The 20,970-nt window shown below is 48.1% G+C and overlaps 1 protein-coding gene across 4 annotated transcripts in view; it reads left to right on the forward strand.

Annotated features, from left to right (window-relative positions):
- mat2b (methionine adenosyltransferase 2 non-catalytic beta subunit methionine) overlaps positions 1-20,970 on the forward strand; it is a 52,495-nt gene continuing 31,525 nt past the window's right edge. Inside the window, exons 1-3 of one of the 4 annotated variants that reach the window (XM_059990740.1) lie at positions 6-116; positions 10,598-10,739; positions 17,518-17,712. In XM_059990740.1, coding sequence (XP_059846723.1) covers positions 10,626-10,739; positions 17,518-17,712 — 309 coding nt within the window. In that variant the 5' untranslated portion in view covers positions 6-116; positions 10,598-10,625. Of the gene's footprint in view, positions 117-4,689; positions 4,780-10,597; positions 10,740-17,517; positions 17,713-20,970 lie in introns of all 4 variants that reach the window. The other 3 variants (XM_059990741.1, XM_059990738.1, XM_059990739.1) reach the window with 3 other exon arrangements.

The raw sequence follows: 20,970 nt of genomic DNA on the forward strand, positions 1-20,970 counted from the left end.
CACTGAGACGTCATTTAGGGCGGAAGGGGCGGGGTGGAACTGTGGGCTCGGCCATGGTCGGCAAGGAGAAGGAGTTAACTATCCACTTCAGTCCAGGTTGTGTGCAGCTGCTTGAGGTAAGCGGCCCTCAGAACACCGGGATACCGGTCGCTGGCCCCCTTACTGTGGCTTCAATCCGGTGCAGTCGGTCCCCGCAGTCGCGTCAGTAACGGCCCCGCCTCGAAGCTGGGCCCGGAGGAAAGTTCCCCTCCGAGAGGGGTTGTAGTGAGGGAGAGTCACTGGGAGGGGTTGTAGTGAGGGAGAGTCACTGGGAGGGGTTGTAGTGAGGGAGGGGCTGTAGTGAGGGAGAGTCACTGGGAGGGGCTGTAGTGGGGGACGGTCAATGTGGGAGAGTCACACTGGGAGGGGTGGTACTGAAGGAGAGTCACTGTGAGGGGTGGTACTGAGGGAGGGTCACACTGGGAGGGGTGGTACTGAGGGAGGGTCACACTGTGGGAGGGGTGGTACTGAGGGAGAGTCACTGGGAGGGGTGGTACTGAGGGAGGGTCACACTGGGAGGGGTGGTACTGAAGGAGAGTTACTGTGAGGGGTGGTACTGAGGGAGGGTCACACTGGGAGGGGTGGTACTGAAGGAGAGTCACTGAGGGGAGGTACTGAGGGGGGGTCACACTGTGGGAGGGGTGGTACTGAGGGAGGATTACTCTATGGGGGGGTGGTACTGAAGGAGAGTCACTGTGGGAGGAGTGGTACCGAGGGAGAGTCACTGGGAGGGGTGGTACTGAGGGAGGGTTACACTGTGGGGGGTGGTGGTACTGAAGGAGAGTCACTGTGGGAGGGGTGGTACCGTGGGAGAGTCACTGGGATGGGCTGTAGTGAGGGACGGTCATTGTGGGAGGGGCGGTACTGAGGGGGGGTCAGTGTGGGAGGGGGTGATACTGAGGGAGAGGCACACTGGGTTGGAAAGTGTTCAATCAGGTAATACCATACAATAGGTTCTCGAACAGGTTCACTGACACCCCGTCCATTCTGTGGGCAGGAGGAGTCAGTGCATCATGCTTTCATGAAATGTGAGAGGTTGCAGCCGCTCTTTGAGTTTCTCAGAGAGCTGCTGCTGAGTTTCTGGCTGACTTCAGTCACGTGCTCCTCGTATATGGACACCCAGTTCAGAAGGGGGTGGGTCACAGGACGATCTCCTGCTGGGTCGGTCCTGGGCCTGGCCAAGACGGTCATAAACGAGTCAAGGTGGAGGGCGCTGCCTGGGCCGACTGCCTGCTCCTTTTCCGAAGATACGTTTGTGCCCAGCTGTCCTTGGAGAGGGAGCACACAGTCACAACGGGCACACTGGGGGATTTCCGTGAGAGGTCGTCCCTCAGTGGTATTGACTGTTTTACAGACAGTAGTGACAATATTTTAATCAGAGTGTGCTTACTGTCTTGTAAATACTGAATGTCTGTGCCTTGTGTATATGTGATGTAAATGAATGTAGTTTAAAAAAAAATTGTGATACTGAGGGAGGGTCACACTGTGGGAGGGTGGTACTGAGGGAGGGTCGCACTGTGGGAGGGAGGTGTAATGAGAGAGAGGCTCAACCTGTAGGAACTCTCTCCCAAAGTTGCAAATTTGTGGCAAAATCACAAAGAAAAGATTTGGGGACCATCAGAAGACTTTGGGAGTGTGGAGTATCATCTCAGCAGTGGACTGAAAGTTTTAGTTTGGTGAAGTTTTTTGGACCATGCTGAGCAGTTGGTGCGCGTGGCAGATTGCCAAAGTTTGGAATCTAACTTTGCCAGGAGCAGGGATGGATTTATTCTGTTTGTAACAAAGGAAAATTTCTCCTCTGGAGTGCTTATCCCCAGGGTAGCTGCTGAAGAGGACTTTGAAGCAGCTGAGAATGGACTGGCCCTTCATTGTTTGTAGCCACACGGATGTGCTGAGGTTTTAACACCTCGTGGACTTCCCCTGCCTGTCCACCCCTTTTCTCCCCTCCGTCCTGTCTCATCTCTGAACTGTCTGTTTTTGACTGTTCACTGGTGTTCCTCTGGGTGCAGACTGTGTAATATCCCAGTCAGGGAATGACGCTGAGTGTGGGTTTGGGTGACGAGTAGGAAGGTGGAAAAGGAGAAGCTTTTCCCCCGAGAGAAGGAGTGGGCGGTAGTTGTTGAAGCGAGCTCAGAGGGGTCCTGGGGCCCTTGAGATTCAGGAAGAGCCTGGTTGTCGGAGGAGGGGAAGTGGTGCCTCCGAATTGGAGATCGGCATGCCTCAGCGAATGTGTCCTGAACCTTCGGAGGGATGCTTCCACTGAGCCTGAAGACCAGGGGCCACTTGAGGAAGATTTGTCCCTGGTAAAGGCTATATTCCCCTCGGAGCTGGAGGATTGCCCTCTGCTGGGGTCGCATCACCAGAACATGCATCCTCTTGGCTGGTGAGTGGTGTCATTGTAGAGGAGCAGTGTGGGGAGGCAGACACCTTCAGTTGAGACAGCTCACTCAGAACTGAGGTGCAGCAAAGCCCTGTAGAAGGGCATTGCTTGTGGTGGAGGGTCACCAGTGGGATTAATTTCCCAGATTGCCTCAATCGAGGCTAAATACTCTGCTGAGGAGAGGAGTGTCAGGTCCATGAGGTGAACAGAGCAACCCTGGATCGTCATTCTGTGCAGCTAATCAGAGAGAGGATGTCCTAAGGGGTGAGGTGGGAGTGGACTCTCCTCGTGCTGATTCTGGGGAGGGCGACAAGGATGTGCAGATGGGCATGGCCCAAAGTATCCTGGCTCTGGGAGTGATTCTGGTCCCAGGGATGGCGGGGCCTCCCTCTGTCACTGGTCCTGAGGATGGGATAGCGCCCATGGTGGAGTCTTCTGTTAGGGCTGCAGTGAGAAGTGAGGTGGTCACATCGGATGCAGATGATGACTGCTTGGGTAGTGAGGAGAGCCTGGGACGCAGTGAGGGAAAAGTGGGGTGACGTGAAGCTGAGAAGGCAGACGGTCACAGGCCATCTCTGTGGAGGAGATCCGAATGTTTGTGAAGGAATACTGGAAGAAACTGATTGCTGCTCAGATCTGTAAGGGATTGACCAGTCTCTCTGCACTATTCTCCAACAGGAGGGGAGGGGAATTGAAGTGACCCGTAAAAGGAGGTGTTAGTGTAAGAAACTCTTGGAATCTGTGGAGAAGTGTTGTAAAGACAGAAGATGGCTGGAAGGAGAGCTCTGCTCCTGTCTAGGGCTCTGGTTTAGTACCTCAATAAGAAGCATCATGAAGTTAAGTGTGACAGTAGGAGGCATTCCACAGATTCCATCATCGCTCTGTCCTCTGAGACGGGAGATATGTGGTGAACTTCTTGCAGGAAACCTGCACTGTTCCAGGTGATGAAACCAACTGGCTCATGGAATGGTGGAGGTTCCACATGAGTCACCTCAACTCCACTTCCTGCAGGGTGGCCCCTTTTTGCCAGCCTGCAATAGTGAAGGTTCAGGCTGTCTGCTTCACCTTGCCGTGTGCCAGGATGGTGTGCTGATGCATTTTGTCAGTGTGTACACCTTTGAGCCCGGCCCACTGCAGGCATGCCTGTTCAGAGGGTGCCTGCATTGCTGGGGTCCACAGATCATAATGAATGCGTCTCATCCTGGGAGGTGGAGACTCACAGATCGATCATCTGTACGCCTCAGGGCACATGTCTCCTTGGTATTACCCGCATCCACGTACCCATTTGCCTGCTCGGACCACCACCTGGTGTGGGTGGAGCTGAAGGCGCTTCCTGCACAGGTAGGGTCTACATACTGGTATTTCAACCACCGGCTGCTAGAGGTTGGCCGGTTCTGGAGGCTGGCAGGAAGAACGGGACTTTCCCCACCCTGAGGCTATGGTGGGATGTGGACGAGGCTCACATCTAACTGTTCGTGGGCTGACCAAGTGGTACTGAGTGGCTTGATGCACTGTTGTTTTTGGTAGAGCTGACCAGTGCCCTCAGCCAGCTGTAGAGAGGCAAATCCTGGGGACTGGATGGTTGACCATTGAATTTCTCTGGGCCTTCTGGGTATCGTAGGGTTTGATTATTCAAGGGTATTGGGGGAAAGCATGGTGGATGGTGCAGGACAGTTGTAGCCCTGCTGCCAAAGAAGGGGGATCTCCGTTGCCTGAGGAATTGGCGCCCAGCATCTCTCCTCAGTGTGTAGTACAAGATCTTTGCCCAGACAATGGCCAGTTGTCTGGGCTCTGTGCTGGCCCAGTAGTCCACCTTTATCAGTCCTGCATAGTCCCAGGATGGTTGATCCAGGACAATATCCTGGATATCTGGGATCTGATTTACCTGTGCCAGAAGGCTGGTCTGTTAGTCACCTTTCTTCTTTGACCAAGAGAAGGCTTTTGATAGAGTAACCAGGAGTACCTTTTTGGGACTCTGCGAGCGTTCGCGCTCGGGCCACATTTTTTGGCTCACATCCAACTGTTGTACACGGCTGCGGAGTCCCTCGTTAAGGCTAATGAGTCCTTGACGGCGCCGTTGTGCATTGCGAGGGTGGTGCGTTAGAGGTGCCCCATCAGGGCAGTTGTACTCTATTTGCGTGGAGTCTTTCCTGTGCCTTCTTCATCAGAGATTAACGGATTTGGTTCTGCACGAACCAGACATTGAGGTCGTTCTTTTGATTTATGCCGATGACATCCTCCTCCCTGTTACCGACCCTTTTGACTTCTAGGTGATGAAGGACTGCCAGAAGATCTTTTCAGCCGCTTCCTCTGCAAGGGTCAACTGGGAAAAGTGTGCAGGCATCTTGGGCCAGTGGCAGGTGAGAGGGTCTCTGTCGGAGGGGCTGAGACCTGTTGCATGGAGGTACATGCACATCCTCCACCTGGGGGTCTACCTGACAGCCAGAGGAGGCCTGTCCAGCAAACTGGAGGGACAAAAATCTCTCCCTGGCTGGGGTGATGGTCTGGACTCCATGCAATTTCAAACATTCGTATTAAATCAGCTGGTAGCCTTCCTGATATAGTACCAGCTGGTTACTTTATTCCTGCCCACTGCCTTTGTCTACAGGACCCAGAAGAGGCTGGTGGACTTCTGGAGCAATCGAGGGCATTGGGCCTCTGCTGTGGTCCCGAGTCTACTGATTGTGGAGGGCAGCCATTCATTGGTGTGTGTGCGCACCAGCTGGCAGCTCTCCACCTCAGGACCCAGAAGAGGCTGGTGGACTTCTGGAGCAATCGAGGGCATTGGGCCTCTGCTGTGGTCCCGAGTCTACTGATTGTGGAGGGCAGCCATTCATTGGTGTGTGTGCGCACCAGCTGGCAGCTCTCCACCTCAGGACCCAGAAGAGGCTGGTGGACTTCTGGAGCAATCGAGGGCATTGGGCCTCTGCTGTGGTCCCGAGTCTATTGGTGTGTGTGCGCACCAGCTGGCAGCTCTCCACTCAGGTACTGTGACCACCCTCCGAGATGGCACTTGCGCACCAGCTGGCAGCTCTCCACCTCAGGACCCACCCTCCGAGATGGCACTTGCGCACCAGCTGGCAGCTCTCCACCTCAGGACCCACCCTCCGAGATGGCACTTGCGCACCAGCTGGCAGCTCTCCACCTCAGGACCCACCCTCCGAGATGGCACTTGCGCACCAGCTGGCAGCTCTCCACCTCAGGACCCACCCTCCGAGATGGCACTTGCTGGCATCAACTTTTTCCATTGGGGACTTTGCAACTTCCGGTGGACAGCATCAGCCATGCTGCTTTGAGGGAACGGCCATGGTTTTACTGAGAGTTGTTGAGGGTGTGGAGTTTAATCTCGACCAGACCGTGTTCCTGTGCTAGTAGGGGAGGGGTGGCAGAGTTAGCTGTGAGGGGATTGGATTCCATCCTGACATATTGGGTGTCGAGGGGACTCGTGGAAGTGGAGCAGTTCCAGCTGCACCAACAGCTGGTTACAAGACGTAAGAGCAGAATTAAACCATTCAGTCCATCGAGTCTGCTCTGCCATTCCATCCTGGCTGATCCCAGATCCCACTCAACCCCATACACCTGCCTGCTCACCATAACCTTTGGTGTCCTGACCAATCAGGAAGCTATCATTTTTTGCTTTAAATATACCCACAGTCTTGGCTTCCACAGCAGTCTGTGGCAGAGCATTCCATAGATTTGCTACTGTGTGGATTAAAAAAAATAATTCCTTCTTACCTCTAATCTAAAAGGATCTGTCCTCAAAGTTTGAGGCTGTGCCCTCTGGCTACCACCAAGGTAGGAAACATCCTCACCATATCTACCCTCTGTAGCCCTTGAGAGGTTGACAGGTTTCAATGAGATCCCTACGCACTCTTCTAAATTCCAGTGAGTGCAGGCTCAAAGCTGTATGTTAACCCCTTCATTCCCAAAATCATCATCGTGAACCTCCCCTGGACACTCTTCAATACCATCACATATGGGGCCCAAAACTGTTCACAAAACTCCAAGTGCAGCCTGACGAGTGTCTTATAAAGGCTCAACATTATCTCCTTGTTTTTATATTCTAATCCCCTTGAAATGACTGCCAACATTGCATTTGCCTTTACCACAGATTCAACCTGTAAATTAATCTCCTGGGAGTTTTGCACATGGACTTGTGAGTCCCTCTGCACCTCTGATGTTTGAACCATCTTCCCATTTAGGACATACTCCACGCTATTGTTCCTTTTACTAAAATGCATTATCATACATTTCCCAATACTGTATTCCATCTGCAACTTCTTTGTCCATTCTTCCAATTTGTCTAAGTCCTGATGCAATTGCATTGCTTCCTCAGCACTACCTGCCCCTCCAACTATCTTTATCTGCAAACTTTGCCACAAAGCCATCAATTTATTTTTGTTAAGTTAGCAGCAGCCCTACCTTTCTGAGACACTGCTCCCTGGAGATGCCCTGGGTATATAAGCTAATGCCCAAGATGGAGCCAACTGGATTTACCTCCCTCTACAGCTTCTTTCGGTCCTGTGAAGTAGCCCCTCCATACCAGATAGTGATGCAGCCTGTCAGAATACTCTCCAAGGAACAACTATAGAAGTTTTTGAGTGTATTTGTTGTCATGCCAAATCTCTTCAAACTCCTAATAAAGTTTAGCCACTGTCTGTTGGGACCAGATTAGATCGTCAGAGATCTTGACACCCAGGAACTTAAAGCTGCTCACTCTCTCCACTTCTCATCCCTCTGAGGATTGGTATTTGTTCCTTCGTCTTACCCTTCCTGAAGTCCACAGTCAGCTCTTTCGTCTTACAGATGTTGAGTGTAAAGTTGTTGCTGCGACACCATTCCACCAGTTGGCATATCTCACTCCTGTACACCCTCTCGTCACCACCTGAGATTCCACCAACAATGGTTGTATCGTCAGCAAATTTGTAGCTGGTATTTGAGCTATGCCTAGCCACACAGTCATGGATATATAGAGAGTAGAGCAGTGGGCTAAGCACACACCCCTGAGCTGCACCAGTGTTAATCGTCAGTGAGGATGATATGTTATCACCAATCGGCACAGACTGTGGTCTTCCTGTTAGGAAGTCGGGATCCAATTTCAGAGAGAGGCTATGCCCCTGTAATTCTCTTTATTCCATTGTGATACTGATACGTGTGACTTGTGTGCCTCCCTCTCAAAGTGCAGTGTGAATTCAATCATATTATGATCACTGCTTCCTAAGGGTTCTTTTACCTTGTGCTCCCAAATATGATCTGGTTTATTATTCAACACTCATTATAAGATTGTCTTTCTTTGAGTAGGCTCATTCACAGGCTGCTCTGAAAGCCATCTCGTAGGCATTCAACAAATTTCCTCTCTTGTGATCTGATGCTAATCTGATTTTTCCAATCCCCTTGCATGTTGAAGTTCCCCATTACAATTATGTGATTACCCTTATTCCAGCTTCCTTGGCAATCTCAAGCCCATATCTTGGCTACTACTTGGAGACCTATATATAATTCCCATTATGTTTTTTTTACCCTTCTAATTTCTTAACTCACCCACAGAGATTTGCCATTCTTTGACCCTATGTCACCTCTTTTTAATTTCATCTCTTACCAACAGAGCCATACCACCACTGATGCCTTCCTGCCTGTCCTTTTGATACAAAGTATATCCTTTGATTTTAAGCTTCCTTCAGCCTCTTCTCAGTGATGCCCACAACAGCTTACTGACCAATCTCTAATTGTGCAGTGAGTTCATCCATCTTATTTCAAATGCTAAGCACATTTAAATACAGTGTCTTCAGTCGTGTATTCTACATCCTTTTGTATTTTGCCTCTGTGATACAATTGAACTCGGCTCTGTCTGCATTTCTACCCAGTCATTGGCTTGTCCTTCCTTGCATTCATGTTACACCCATCGTCTACTTGTAAACCTGCTGGCTCATCCTCAGTTCTATCATACTGGGTCCCATCACCCTGTCGTATTAGTTTAAACCACTGTCAACCGCTCTAGTAAACCTACACACAAAGATATTGGGCCCCTTCAGATTCAAGTGCAACCTGACCCTTTTGTACAGGTCTCAGCTGCCCCAGAAGAGGTCCCAGTTATTCAGAAATCTGAATCCCTGCCCCCTGCTCCAATCCCTCAGCCACGCATTTATCCACCACCTCGTTCTATTCCTATTCTCACTGTCACATGGCACAGGCAGCAATCCTGCGATTACTATCTTGAGTTCCTGCTTCTCTGTTTCCTTCCTAAATCCCTGTATTCTGTTTTCAGGACCTCTTCCCTTTTTCTACCTGCGTCGCTGGTACCAAGTTGCAGCCACGACTTCTGGCTGCTCAGCCTCCCTTTACAGGATGTGGATGCATTCAGAAACATCGCAGACCCTGGCACCTAGAAGGCAAACTACTATCTGTTTCTTTTTTGTGTTCATGAATTGCCTATCTGCCCCCCCCCCCAACTATAGAGTCCCTATTATTGCTGCCATCCTCTCCAGTTCAGTCCACTTCTGAGCCACAGGGTCAGACTCAGTGCCAGAGGCATGGCCGCTGTTGCTTCCCTAATAGTACTCACAGGGCTGCTCTCCACTATCTGACTTTTTACCTTCCCTCTTTTATCTGTCTCCTGTAACCATGAGTGACTACCTCCCTGTAGCTCCTGTCTGTCACTGCTTCACTTTCCCTATCAGGCCGGAGGTCATCGAGCTGCAGCTCCAGTTCCCGAACACGGTCTCTAAGGAGCTGCATCTCGATGCACCTGGTGCTGATGTGGCCATTGGGGAGGCTGGAAGTCTGCTGGAAATCCCACATCTGACACACCCAGAACAGAACACTGGCATACCACCATTCTTTAATGAGTTAAGTAAAATAAAGAAATAAGAAATAAACTCACCTGCTTACCTACTTCCCATTCAAGACTCCTGGAGTCCCTTGGGTGAAGACAGGGGAGGGCTTAAAGGGGTATTTTATTCCTTAGCCCTAGGGAGTGGGGTGGGCATGTTAGGTGGAGGCACTGACTGCTTGGAGGCCGACAAAGGTGTGGGATGTGGTAAGGGGGAAGAGAGGACTCCTTCAAAGCCGAGATGGTGGATTTCAGCCAGTCTGTGGAGGAGATTGAGCAGTCTTTGAAGGACTACTGGAGGAAACTGTTTGAGGTTCAGCTGGCCACTGACCAGTTGGTCCGGTTGAATCTGCAAGGGTTTGTTCGGTTCATTCACACCATCCTTGAAAAGAAGGAGAAGGGTGTGGAAGTGATGCACAAGGAGGCACCAGTTTAAGAGACTACTGGAGAAAGGATGTCGATGAAGGTGTTGGAGGGCTCAAAGGGAAGCTCTATTCCTTCATCCCAGGGCATGACAAGTCATCCTTCATGACAGGTTGGTGCCGTATGGTTACAGAATGAGGTCTCTGTGATTAGAGTAGTCAGTAAGATGCATCATGAAGTTAATTGTAGCACCACTTAATCAATGGTGGCAGTTGGAGGGGGCATTGTGTAGATTCCATCATCTCTCTGTCCTCTGGGGGTGGGAGATGTGTGGTGAGTTTCTCACAGGAATCCTGCTCTGCTTCAGGAGATGATTCCCCAGGCTCCTGGAATGGGGGGGGGGGTGGCAGGTGGGGTGAGGTTCCACATAAATCACCTCAACTCTACTTCCAGTGGGGTGGCCCCTTTTTACCAGCCTGAGAGAATGCAATTTCAGGAACTGCCTGTTTTACCTCGCCGTGGGGCAGGATGGTGTGTCAATGTCTACGACCCTGAGCCCAGGCTGATGCAGGTGGCTGCTTTGCCGGGTTCCATTGACCGTAACAGGTGAGTCATCCTCGAAGGTGACTTCAATTGTAACCTGAGAGAGGGATCCCTCTGGCCCCCAGAGTAGTCAGGCATTGATTAGGAAGTTACGGGATCTGGTCGGGTCCTTTAACTGTTGGAGCATTCACCCTGACTCCTGTGCTTTCTCTTGGAGGTATAGAGGGGTTGGAGGTTCACAGATTTATCAACTGTATATTGTCAGGGCACACGTCTCCCGGGTGTCGGCTGCCTCCATGTGGCCGGTTGCGTGCGCAGACAACCATCTGGCGTGGGCAGAGTTCAATGCACTGTCTGCATGGCTGGGGTCTGTATACTGGCATTTCAACAACCGGCTGCTAGAGTGTGGCGAATTCTGGGATTTATTCTGTCATTTTTGAAAGACCTAACAGGAAGAACAGGACACACAAAATGCTGGTGGAACACAGCAGGCCAGGCAGCATCTATAGGAAGAAGCACTGTCGACGTTTTGGGCCGAGACCCTTCGTCAGGAAGAACGGGAATTTCCCCTCCGAGGTTCTGTTGGTATGTGGTCATTTGAGTTTGAGGAAGAGATTGAAGTCAGAGACTTGTGAGGTGTAAGAAACACTTTGAAGTTGTACTCCTCTGTAACTTAGTGCTCTTGATTCCCTGCTCCTGAGTGGGCACATGAATAGAGCTTCTCAAGTGTAAAACTGAAACAGCCTTGGGAGCAGATGGCATCACTGCTGATGTGATCAGTAGCACAGTCAGCAGCTGCAAGCTCATTGTCTGCAGCCCAGAAGAAATGTTCTAGTGACCTTGGAGCTGACGGTGATCTTGACGAGGAAGGAGACAGCTGATGGTAATGATAAAGGCGTCTCCTTACTGCCTGCCAGTGAAAGGGTCATCTGGGTCTTCGTCAGCTGCTCCCTCCTGGTCTTGGTTGGCTGTTCCCTGAATCACTATGTGGATTCCCTCTGTCCAGACACACTGATTAGCCAGAACAGTCCAGGGACCGGCCCTTTGGTGTTGCCATGTTATTCTGAACCTTTTGCCTGAGTATAATCCCTGTCTGGGACACATGGTAGGGCAGCAGCCAGTGTAATGCTGTACAGCGCCAGAAATTAGGGTTCAGTGTCTGCCATTGTCTGTAAGGAGTTTAAGATGTATGGGTTAGCCTTGTTGGCATGCTATGTTGGTGCCGGAAGCATGGCGAATCTAATGGGTTACACCACCACATTCTCAAACTGTTTTGATCGTTGATCTCAATGATACATTTCACTCTACTATATGTTTCGATATACTTCAAGTCAAGTCACTTCCATTGTCATTTCGACTATAACTGCTGGTACAGTACATAGTAAAAATGAGACATTTTTCAGGACCATGGCGCTACATGACACAGTACAAAAACTAGACTGAACTACGTTAAAAAAAAGAGGGAAAAAAAGCAACAGCAACTACATTAGACTACAGACTTACCCAGGACTGTGTAAAGTGCACAAAACAGTGCAGGCATTACAATAAATAATAAACAGGACAATAGGGCAGTGAAGTGTCAGTCCAGGCTCTGGGTATTGAGGAGTCTGATAGCTTGGGGAAAGAAATTGTTACATAGTCTGGTCGTGAGAGCCCGAATGCTTCGGTGCCTTTTCCCAGGCAGCAGGAGGGAGAACAGATTGTATGAGGGGAGCGTGGGGTCCTTCATAATGCTGTTTCCTTTGCGGATGCAGCGTGTAGTGTAAATGTCCGTGATGGTGGGAAGAGAGACCCCGATGATCTTCTCAGCTGACCTCACTATCCACTGCAGGGTCTTGCGATCCAAGCTGGTACAATTTCTGAACCAGGCAGTGATGCAGCTGCTCAGGATGCTCTCAATACAACCCCTGTAGAATGTGATGAGGATGAGGGGTGGGAGATGGACTTTCCTCAGCCTTCACAGAAATTAGAGACGCTGCTGGGCTTTCTTTGTTCTGGAGCTGGTGTTGAGGGACCAGGTGAGATTCTCCGTCAGGTGAACACCAAGAAATTTGGTGCTCTTAATGATCTCTACCGAGGAGCCGTCGATGTTCAGCAGAGAGTGGTCGCTTGTGACAAACAAAACTAATCTTAAATCTAGTCCAGCAACCTCTCACCCATAGTTCGTCTGCTTCTGCCATACCCTGGCCGTGTATTCTAGCCACTCACTACTCTCCTGTCCTACACATTGCTGGTGAAGGCCAGGTGTTCCCCAAATCTGTCTTCCTCTGGGGTATCTTTCATTAGAATCTCCATGGAATCTCATGTGGATAGGGTGGTGAAGAAAGCTTTTGGTATGCTGGTCTTTATAAATCAGAGCATTGAGTATAGGAGTTGGGATGTAATGTTAAAATTGTACAAGACATTGGTAAGGCCAAATTTGGAGTATTGTGTACAGTTCTGGTCATCAAATTATGGGAAAGATGTCAACAAAATAGAGAGTAGAGAGGAGATTTACTAGAATATTACCTGGGTTTCAGCACCTAAGTTACAGAGGAAGGTTGAACAAGTTAGGTCTTTATTCTTTGGAGCGTAGAAGGTTGAGGGGGGACTTGATAGAGGTATTTAAAATTATGAGGGGGATAGATAGAGTTGACGAGGATAGGCTTTTTCCATTGAGAGTGGGGAGATTCAAACAGGACATGATTTGAGAGTTAAGGGGCAAAAGTTTAGGGGTAACACGAGGGGGAACTTCTTTACTCAGAGAGTGTTAGCTGTGTGGAATGAGCTTCCAGTAGAAGTGGTAGAGGCAGGTTCAATATTGTCATTTAAGGTAAAATTGGATAGGTATATGGACAGGAAAGGAATGGAGGGTTTTGGGCTGAGTGCAGGTAGGTGGGACTAGGTGAGAGTAAGAGTTCAGCACGGACTAGAAGGGCCGTTGTGGCCTGTTTCCGTGCTGTAATTGTTATATGTTTATTATCTCACAGCCTCTCTGCCAATGACGTACAATGGAGGAGTCGTCTCTATTTTGGATGGGTGCTAACCAGCTTACTCTCAGCCATGATAATGATTAACTTTATTTATCCCATACATGGAAACAAACAGTGAAATCTATCGTTTTATGTCAAATGAAATCAGGGTCTGGGGGCAGCCCGCAAATGTCACCACGCTTCTGACACCAATGTAGCATATCCGCTGTTGCGTGACTGAAGTCACCAGAGAAAAGTACTGGTAGATATGAAGCAATACACACAAAATGCTGGTGGAACGCAGCAGGCCAGGTAGCATCCATAGGAAGAAGTACAGTCGATGTTTTGTGCCGAGACCCTTTGTCAGGACCCAGGTCTCGGCCTGAAACATCGAATGTACTTCTTCCTATAGATGCTGCCTGGCCTGCTGTGTTCCACCAGCATTTTGTGTGTCTTTGTTGAATTTCCAGCACCTGCAGATTTCCTCGTGTTTGGGTAGATATGAAGCAGCTTCTGTACTCAGCAAAACAAGATACAGCAGCATCATATGGAGATGCTTTCAGTGGAAAGGTCTGGCTGGCCCAATGTCGGCTCGATATTTTGTGTGCTAAACATCAAAGGACAATTCCATATTTAAAATGTATCCGCAATGCTTTCTTTGAAACCACACACAAACTTAATATATCCTGCTTCACATCCACACCAAGGACTTATAAATGAATTTTAATCAGCATTGTCCGGTCTGATTCACGACTGTGAGGAACCAATTGTTCTGAGATGCATTTTAAATTAAATCTCCAATTTATATTCAGATTTGCAGATTGGTGGCTGAAGTCATTTGCTAAATAGAAATGTGCTAAACCCGAAAATTGCGCTTAACATCCACAGCTTAATAACCCCTACATGTTTGGTATATAATAATAACTTACTTACAGAGCACTATTCATCCAGAAAATGTAGTTCAAAATGCTTTACAATGGGATGAAGTGCAAATGTGAAATAAAAGACAAAGTTGTTCATTAAAAGCAAGGTTAAATAAATAGGTTTTGAGTTGGTGAACAAACAAAAATCTGCAGAAGCTGGAAATCCCAGATATATATAGAGACAGACACGCACGTGCACTCACCATGCCAGAATCAAGTGATTCTTGAGAGATCATGACCAATATGTTGTCCATTATTTTTCCCTTTGTAATAGCAATGGCACTCACTCCTGCTCCCTGATATTCACGGACCTCTGGCGCACTATTAGTGTCTTCCGCAGTGAAGGCTGATGCAAAGTACCCATTAAGTTCATCTGCCATTACTTTGTCCCCAATTACTGCCTCACCAATTTTATTTTCCCGTGGTCCAGTATCAACTCTCACCTCCCTTTTACTCTTTCTATAACTGAAAAAACTTTTGGTATCTTTATTTGTATTCTTGGCTAGTTTGCTCACATATTTCATCTTTTCCCTTCTTATAACTTTTTTTTATTATCTTTTATTTTAAAAGCTTCCCCATCATCCAATTTTCCACTTAGTTTTGTAATCTTATATGCCCTTTTTTATGTAGTTCTTAACTTCCCATGTGAGCCATGATTGCCTAGCCCTGCCATTTGAGAACTTATTCGTCGTATCTATTCTGCACCTTGTGAATTATTCCCAGAAACTTTGGCTATCTCTGCTGTACTGTGTTCCCCACCAGTATCCTCCTCCAGTCCACCTGGACAAGCTCCTCTCTCAGGCCTCTGTAATTCCCTTTATTCCATTGTGATACTGATACATGTGACTTATGCTTTTCTTTCTCAAATTGCAGTGTGAATTCAATCATATCATGATCATTGCTTCCTAAGGGTTCCTTTACCTTAAGTTCCCTGATAAGATCTAGGTTATGGAACAACACCCAATCTAAGATAGCCTTTCCCTGAGTAGGCTCAAGCACAAGCTGCTCTTAAAAAAAATCTCGTATCCATTCAACAAACTCCCCCTTGCAGTCTGATACCAACCTGATTTTTCCCTATCCTGTATATATTGAAATCCTCCATTACAGTTGTGCCATTGCCCTTATTACACGCCTTTCCCAGCTCCCTTTGCAAACTCAAGCCCACATCTTGGCTACTATTGAAGGCCTATATTTGATTCCATAATTTTTTTTTACCCTTGCAGTTTCTGAACTCCTCCCACAAAGATTCAACATTCTCTGACCCTGTCACCTCTTTCTAAAGATGTAATTCCATCTCTTACCAACAGAGCCACACCACCACCTATGCCTTCCTGTCTGTCCTTTCAATACAAGGTATATCCTTCGATGTTAAGCTCCCAACCATGGCCGACATTCAGCCATGCCTCAGTGATGCCCGCAATGTCATAACGACCTGTCTCTAATTGCACCACATATTCACCCACCTCGTTCTGAACGCTGTGTGCATTTAAATACAGCGCTTTCAGTCCTGCATTCTTTGCCTTTGAATTTTGCCTCCGTGGTACAATTTAACTCCTTGCTCTGTCGCAGTTGTACCCAATCATTGGCTTGTTCTTTCTTACATTCATATTACACCCATCATCTACTTGTAAACCTACTGGCTCATCATCAGCTCTATTATACTGGCTCCCATTCCCCTGCCATATTACTTTAAACCACTCCCAACAGCTCTCGTAAACCTGCCCACAAGAATATTGATCCCCTCGGATTCATGTGCAACCCATCTCTTTTGTACAGGTCCCAACTGCCCCAGAAAAGGTGTCAATTATCCAGAAATCAGAATCCCAGCCCCCTGCTCCAATTCTTCAGCCGCGCATTTATCTGCCAACTCATTCTATTCCGATTCTTGCTGTCGTGTGGCACAGGCAACAATCCCGAGATTACTACCGTTGAGGTCCTGTACCTCAGATTCCTTTCTAATTTACTGTATTCTTTTTTTCAGAATCTCCTCCCTTTATCTATCCATTTTGTTGGTACCAATATGTACCGCAACTTCTGGCTGGTCACTATCCCTTTCAGGATATTGCGGCCATGTTGAGAAAAATCGCAGACCCTGGCACCTGGGAGGCAAACTACCATCCTTGTTTCTTTTTTGCATCCACGGAATCCCCTGTCTGTCCCCCATGTCCTCTTGTATTGAGCAGTGGTGCCCTGGGGAAGAGGCACTGGCTGTCCACTCTGTCTATTCCTCTTAATATCTTGTACACCTCTATCATGTCTCCTCTCATCCTCCTTCTCTCCAAAGAGTAAAGCCCTAGCTCCTTTAATCTCTGATCATAATCCATACTCTCGAAACTAGGCAGCATCCTGGTAAATCTCCTCTGTACCCTTCCCAATGCTTCCACATCCTTCCTATAGTGAGGCGACCAGAACTGGACACAGTATTCCAAGTGTGGCATAACTAGAGTTTTATAGAGCTGCATCTTTACATCGCATCTCTTAAACTCTATCCCTCGACTTATGAAAGCTAACACCCCATAAGCTTTCTTAACTACCCTATCTACCTGTGAGGCAACTTTCAGGGATCTGTGGACATGTACCCCCAGATTCCTCTGCTCCTCCACACTACCAAGTATCCTGCCATTTACTTTGTACTCTGCCTTGGAGTTTGTCCTTCCAAAGTGTGCCACCTCACACTTCTCCGGGTTAAACTCCATCTGCCACTTCCCAGCTCACTTCTGCATCCTATCAATGTCTCTCTGCAATCTTCGACAATCCTCTACACTGTCTACACCACCACCTGGGTTGAAGTTATCTGGGTTGAAGTCCATCTGCCACTTCTCAGCCGAGTTTTGCATCTTATCAATGTCCCGCTATAACCTCTGACAGCCCTCCACACTATCCACAACATTTCCGACATCTGTGTCATCATCAAACTTACTAACCCATCCTTCCACTTCCTCATCCAGGTCATTTATAAAAATCACGAAGAGTAGGGGTCCCGGAACAGATCCCTGAGGCACCCCACTGGTGACCAACCTCCATGCAGAATATGACCCGTCTACAATCACTCTTTGCCTTCTGTGGGCAAGCCAATTCTGTATCCACAAAACAATGTTCCCTTGGATCCCATGCCTCCTTACTTTCGCAATAAGCCTGGCATGGGGTACCTTATCAAATGCCTTGCTGAAAACCATATACACTACATCTATTGCTCTTCCTTTATCAATGTGTTTAGTCACATCCTCAAAAAATATAATCAGGCTCGTAAGGCATGATCTGCCCTTGACAAAGCCATGCTGATTATTCCTAATCATATTATACCTCTCCAAATGTTCATAAATCCTGCCTGTCAGGGTCTTCTCTGTAGAGGCTGTAAATTCTGTGGGTATTCACTGTTTGGGATCTGTGCATTGGAAAGTGGATTTCATGTGGGAGGGGTCTTGGTGCTGGTCACAGTGCTCTGACCTGGGTTGGCAGTAACACTAATCTTTGCCCATCTCCTTACAGGAGGATGTCTCAGTGCCTGACAGACGGGTACTGGTCACTGGAGCAACAGGACTGCTGGGCCGAGCCGTGTACAAAGAGTTTGCGGAAAATGGTTGGGATGCGGTGGGCTGTGGTTACAGGAGAGCTCGACCCCGGTTTGAAAAAGTGAACCTGCTGGAAGCAGGGGATGTGCGGAGAATCATCCAGGAGGTTAAGGTGCTGAACCTCAATATACTGCTGTCCATTGGGCTGCAGGAGACATTTGTAATGGGAAGGGCTGGTTCTTATGTCTGGGTTTGGGAGAGGGTCAGAAGTGGAGCCATGCTGTGCTGGGACTGAATGGTGTGGAGGAGGTGTTGATGTCACTGTTGGGATAAGAGCTTTTGCTAGGGAGGGGTCAATCAGCCTGTGCTTACAAGCAGAACAGCATCATGTGTATTAGTCCGGAGCTGGGGGACGGGGATTCTGTGTGTGTAACAGGCCCCTTATAGCAGGTCTGTTGGCCATTGAGCAGCAAATGTCCATGGAACAAGAGAGAGAGATCTCTGCTTTGACAGAAATTACCATGTTACAGAACTTCAGAGCCAGTTGTAAAATGGTTCTGAAATTTTATGAGATGGTATGGATGGAAGATTCACTGTGTCTGACCTTGGGAGTGTGAGACGAGATGGTGTAGAGGAAGTGTTGATCTGTGTCTGACCCTTTTTTTTTAAACAAAATACCTTTATTACAATTTCATTGTAATTTATGGAAGTTATGGAAACTATGATGATTAAAGAGGAAGAAGTACTGGCACTTTTAAGGAATATAAAAGTGGATAAATCTCTGGGTCCTGACAGGATATTCCCTAGGACCTTGAGGGAAGTTAGTGTAGAAATAGCAGGGGCTCTGACAGAAATATTTCAAATGTCATTAGAAACGGGGATGGTGCCGGAGGATTGTTGTATTGCTCATGTGGTTCCATTGTTTAAAAAGGGTTCTAAGAGTAAACCTAGCAATTATAGGCCTGTCAGTTTGATGTCAGCGGTGGGTAAATTAATGGAAAGTATTCTTAGAGATGGTATATATAATTATCTGGATAGACAGTCTGATTAGGAATAGTCAGCATGGATTTGTGCGTGGAAGGTCATGTTTGACAAATCTTATTGAATTTTTTGAAGAGGTTACGAGGAAAGTTGACGAGGGTAAGACAGTGGATGTTGTCCATGTGGACTTCAGTAAGGCCTTTGGCAAGGTTCCGCATGGAAGATTAGTTAGGAAGGTTCAATCTTTAGGTGTTAATATTGAAGTAGTAAAATAGATTCAACAGTGGCTGGATGGGAGATGCCAGAGAGTAGTGGTGGATAACTGTTTGTCAGGTTGGAGGCCAGTGACTAATGGTGTGCTTCAGGGATCTGTACTGGGTCCAATGTTTGTCACATACATTAATGGTCTGGATGATGGGGTGGTAAATTGGATTAGTAAGTACGCAGATGATACTAAGATAGGTGGCGTTGTGGATAATGAAATAGGTTTTCAAAGCTTGCAGAGAGATTTAGGCCAGTTAGAAGAGTGGACTGAACGATGGCAGATGGAGTTTAATGCTGATAAATGTGAGGTGCTACATTTTGGTAGGAATAATCCAAATAGGACACACATGGTAAATGGTAGGGCGTTGAAGAATGCAGTAGAACAGAGTGATCTAGGAATAATGGTGCACAGTTCCCTGAAGGTGGAATCTCATGTGGATAGGGTGGTGAAGAAAGCTTTTGGTATGTTGGCCTTATAAATCAGAGCATTGAGTATAGGAGTTGGGATGTAATATTAAAATTGTACAAGGCATTGGTAAGGCTGAATTTGGAGTATTGTGTACAGTTCTGGTCACCGAATTATAGGAAAGATGTCAACAAAATAGAGTACAGAAGGTTCACCAGAATGTTACCTGGGTTTCAGCACCTAAGTTACAGGAAAGGCTGAACAAGTTAGGTCTTTATTCTTTGGAGCGTAGAAGATTGAGGGGGGACTTGATAGGGGTATTTAAAATAATGAGGGGGATAGATAGAGTTAACGTTGGTGGGCTTTTTCCATTGAGAGTAGGGGAGATTCAAACAAGAGGACATGAGTTGAGAGTTAGGGGGCAAAAGTTTAAGGGTAACATGGGGAATTTCGACAGGAAAGGAATGGAGGGTTATGGGCTGAGTGCGGGTCAGTGGGACTAGGTGAGTGTAAGCGTTGGCACGGACTAGAAGGGCCGAGATGGCCTATTTCTGTACTGTAATTGTTATATGGTTATATTACTTCAATATATACAAACCACTGACTAACACAATTATTACACAACCCTTAAACGACATTAAACTAAAATGTTTCCATCTCTGTCAATGGTGGCACTAATCCCCCATCGTGCCCAACGGTCCCGGAGCACCTCTGTGGTCGCCATGGATAGTGTGTGCTCCCCCTCAATATTTACCCGTGCACAAACATACCCCTAAACATTGCCAGGCAGTTTGCCCAGGCAGATCCCTCCACTACCTGCTTCCAGGAACCTCGGATAGCTGTTTTTGCTAGCCCCAGGTGCAAGTTAACAAGGACATCATCATCGCTCCATGCTCCCTCCTTACTGGATGACCATAGGATGGGGCTAAAATGCAGACAGAGGCATGGAACAACCCTCGCAGATAAGTGAAAAGGGGCTGCAGCCTTGCACACTCTAGGTGCACGTGGTACAAGGTTTCCTCCTGCCCGCAGAAGTGACGTGCAGCTGTGATATCCATGTACAAACTAAGGAACTTGTTACAGGGCACTGCTCTTTGAAGCAGCCTCCACCCCACGTCCCCCAGGTGCATGGGAAGAAGTCCCTTGTAAAGGGACTTCCATTGTAGACTCGACTCATCTGCAGGTGGAAAGACAGTCTGCCACAGCGTGTCAGGACTAGGAAGTGGAGGGTGTGGAGCAGCAGCAGCCCATACAGGTACCTCCTACTGGCATTGTGGGTGTCGATGAGAGACAGCTCGAGTTGTGTGGGCTCAGCTTTCGGAAGGGATTGCTGGGTCTGGGCCCAAAAAGCCACTGCAGAGTTGAGCTAAGCCTGAGTCACTCCACACACCTGGGCCGCACTGACAGCCATCTGTCAGAGAGGATTCCTGGCTTGAGGCAACTATCTTTCAGACTTTCATTAGGTCCTGATAGAAGCCGTGCAGACTCCTCAAAAAAATCATGGCTAATGCCCGCCGGAGTTAGCCGCATCTCTTTGTGAAGGCAGTGGAAAGTATGTTGCCAGAGAAAGTATGTTGCCAACGCGTGCCACCTGGGAGGGTGGTCGGCGTACAGGAATCTGAGCGGGGTCTGAGGCGGAGAGCCACCAACTGCATACAGACACACACTGGTGACTGTCTGCCCACTCCCATTGGGGAACTGAAGACTCAATGTTTCCTGTTGAAGTCCATCAACTTCCTCTGCATTCCTGAGACAAAGGGGGCAGGTGGGGCAAGGTGA

This window comes from Hypanus sabinus, chromosome 15 (genome assembly GCF_030144855.1).
Source record: "Hypanus sabinus isolate sHypSab1 chromosome 15, sHypSab1.hap1, whole genome shotgun sequence".
Taxonomy (NCBI): Eukaryota; Metazoa; Chordata; class Chondrichthyes; order Myliobatiformes; family Dasyatidae; genus Hypanus; species Hypanus sabinus.